Consider the following 2,679-nt stretch of genomic DNA (forward strand, 5'->3'; position numbering starts at 1 on the left):
CAATGACAGCATTAAGAAGCCATAAAAATATGGAGTGTTAATATTTTACTCAGTGTAAATATCAGTTAGCTTCCATGAAGAGCAGGAACCAGATGATACAGAAAATGTTTAGGGGTTTATCGATCAATTATTATCCTTGTTTTGACTGTAATTATTATTAGTCTGCTTACTTACTTACACCAGTGGGAAAATGTACAGGTTTAATTGTGCTGCAGAACTGACAGTTTCCGACAGGAGGCGCTCTGGTTACAGCATCAGACTTGCCGCCTCAAGGCTGTGTTTGTGTGTGTGTGTGTGTGTGCGTGTTTCCTGCTCGGCACAATGATTTTTATTAGTAGACAATAGCAGTGAGTTCAGTGCTTCATCCTCCACCCCCCACCCCCCCTCCCCCAAAAAAACACACACGTGAACGCACACTTATCGCGCACGCGCTGTGTTTGCCGACATGAATTCAAACTATTACTGTCGTTGAGAAAACAAAGCAGAGGAGGCTGCCTGCCCTCACTGCCTGTGCGCTTTTACGCACACGCACAGGCGCGCGCACACACCCAGACAGACGTGCGCTTTTACGCACAAGCTCAGGACGGGATTTTACCCACATGCACAGGGAGGAGGGAGCATGACGCACGACACAATTACATGAACGAATTTCGGTAGAAGTGCACGCGTGAATACCGAAAGAGAGGAAGAGAGATTAAAGAGGGCAGATAAAAATGACAGGTTTGTGTTGTTGGAGACATTAGAGGTCGTCGGTCTCATCTTGGAGACGGAAAGACGGAGAAGAAGAAGCAGAAAAGGGGATTTGTTGACAAAATCACCAAGTTGGAGAAGCTCCTCCTCTCCGTGATGTAGCCGCGAGTCGGAACCTCCTTAATTACTAATTTCTCCACATCTAAGCCACGCTCTCTCCCTCTCTCTCTTTCTCTCTCTCTCTCTCTGTCTGTCTGTCTCTATTCTCTCTCTACTCCTCCTCCATCCATGCATCTCTCATCCTGACCCTCGTTTCTCTCTCCTCTCTGGCTCTTTCGTTTCCAGCCTGGATAACGGAGGTGGACGAGCTTGGAGTTGTTGTTGTTGTTGTTGTTTTTTTTAATTATTATTTATTCCTCGTTTTTGGGAGACCCGCCACCGGGCATGGAGGATGTAAAAGACCCGCCGACCGTCCATCGGTCCTCCTCCTTCAGCATCAAGAGCCTCCTGCTGCCCTCCAAGTGCGACAGACCGGACTCCGCCGCTGCTGCTGCTGCCGCTGCCGCCGCCGCTGTCGTCGGCATCCCAGTGACCCTCTCTCCTTCACCGGGCTCGGACTCCGAGAAGTCGCTTGACCCACCGGAGGTGGACTCCGCAGCCGCGGTACTGGATCTTGAGAAACCGGGCAAGGAGGAGCAGGGGGAAGAGGAGGAGGAGGGCGGAGGGGGAGGCGGAGGAGGGGACGGCGCTAAGGCCACATCGGAGCAAAATACTAACAGTAATAATAGCGGTAAAAACGGGAAATATGACAAACCTCCGTTCAGCTACAACGCCCTGATCATGATGGCCATCCGGCAGAGCCCCGAGAAGCGACTCACGCTGAACGGCATCTATGAGTTTATCATGAAAAACTTCCCGTATTACCGGGAGCACAAGCAGGGCTGGCAGAACTCCATCCGGCACAACCTGAGCCTCAATAAGTGCTTCGTTAAGGTACCCAGGCACTATGACGACCCGGGGAAGGGGAACTACTGGATGCTGGACCCGAGCAGCGATGATGTTTTCATCGGGGGGACCACCGGAAAGCTCCGCAGGCGTTCCGCCACCTCCCGGGGCAAACTGGCGATGAAGCGCGGGCTGCGCTTCGCTCCTCTCAGCCTGGGGATTAATGAGCGGGCGAACAACCCGCTCTACTGGCAGATTTCTCCATTTCTCTCCCTGCACCATCACCACCACCACCACCCGCACTACAACGGATCTTCACCCGGGTTTTTGAACCAGGCGGCCGGCTACGGGTCGCTGCTGCCCGCAGTGGAGCAGCTGAGCAACGGGGACCTGGGGCGCTCCATCCTCGGCGGGTCGGCCGCCGGGGCGCTGGGCTTGACGAACAGTTACGGGATGAGCACGTCGCCGGTAGGTCTGCTCTCCGGTCAGACTGCCGGGTATTTTGTCTCAGGGTCCCAACACGCTGCTGCAGGGGCACCGGGGCCGCCGGGAGGAGGACCCCCGCCTCCTCCGCCGCCGCATCTCCAGCAGGGCGCACCGGGATTCGGCGGTCTGGCATCCAGCAGCTCCCCTCAGTCCCTGCTGTCGGACTCCCTCAGAAACAGCTCCCTACCGGCCTTCTCCCCGGGCGTGTCCGCGGGATTCCCCGGGGTGCTGTCCCATCAAAAGCGAGTGACCCCAAACGCTTTCCTGAACTGAACTCCCCCCTCCCTCCCCCTCCTCCCCCTTCACCATCACCTCTCCGTAGATGGCACCGGGACGAGGACGCACAAAAGACGTCATGTTAAGGGCAAATGATAAGTGGTAAATATCAAACATTGATCGCAAAAATATATATATGAAGTGAAACTTTTTGGCCATATTCTGCCCCGAACAGCAACGGGTTTATTTAGATATTTCTTTCGCATTTTACTGAAAAAGGGACAAACTTTTGTTACCCGCGGGTTGTACAACTGTAAACTAGACTTGCCAAAGGTAACACTT

At 54.0% G+C, this 2,679-nt stretch overlaps 1 protein-coding gene across 1 annotated transcript; it reads left to right on the forward strand.

Annotated features, from left to right (window-relative positions):
* Positions 1-1,080: 1,080 nt before the first annotated feature.
* Positions 1,081-2,394, forward strand: foxg1b (forkhead box G1b). Its single transcript, XM_046065821.1, has one exon. The coding sequence runs from the start codon at positions 1,135-1,137 to the stop codon at positions 2,392-2,394; it is 1,260 nt and encodes a 419-aa protein (XP_045921777.1). The 5' UTR covers positions 1,081-1,134.
* Positions 2,395-2,679: the final 285 nt, after the last annotated feature.

This window comes from Micropterus dolomieu, linkage group LG12 (assembly GCF_021292245.1).
Source record: "Micropterus dolomieu isolate WLL.071019.BEF.003 ecotype Adirondacks linkage group LG12, ASM2129224v1, whole genome shotgun sequence".
NCBI lineage: Eukaryota > Metazoa > Chordata > Actinopteri > Centrarchiformes > Centrarchidae > Micropterus > Micropterus dolomieu.

Excerpts from the sequence above, each read along its gene's own strand:
- foxg1b (XM_046065821.1), top strand. The coding sequence starts at position 1,135 with ATGGAGGATGTAAAAGACCCGCCGACCGTCCATCGGTCCTCCTCCTTC.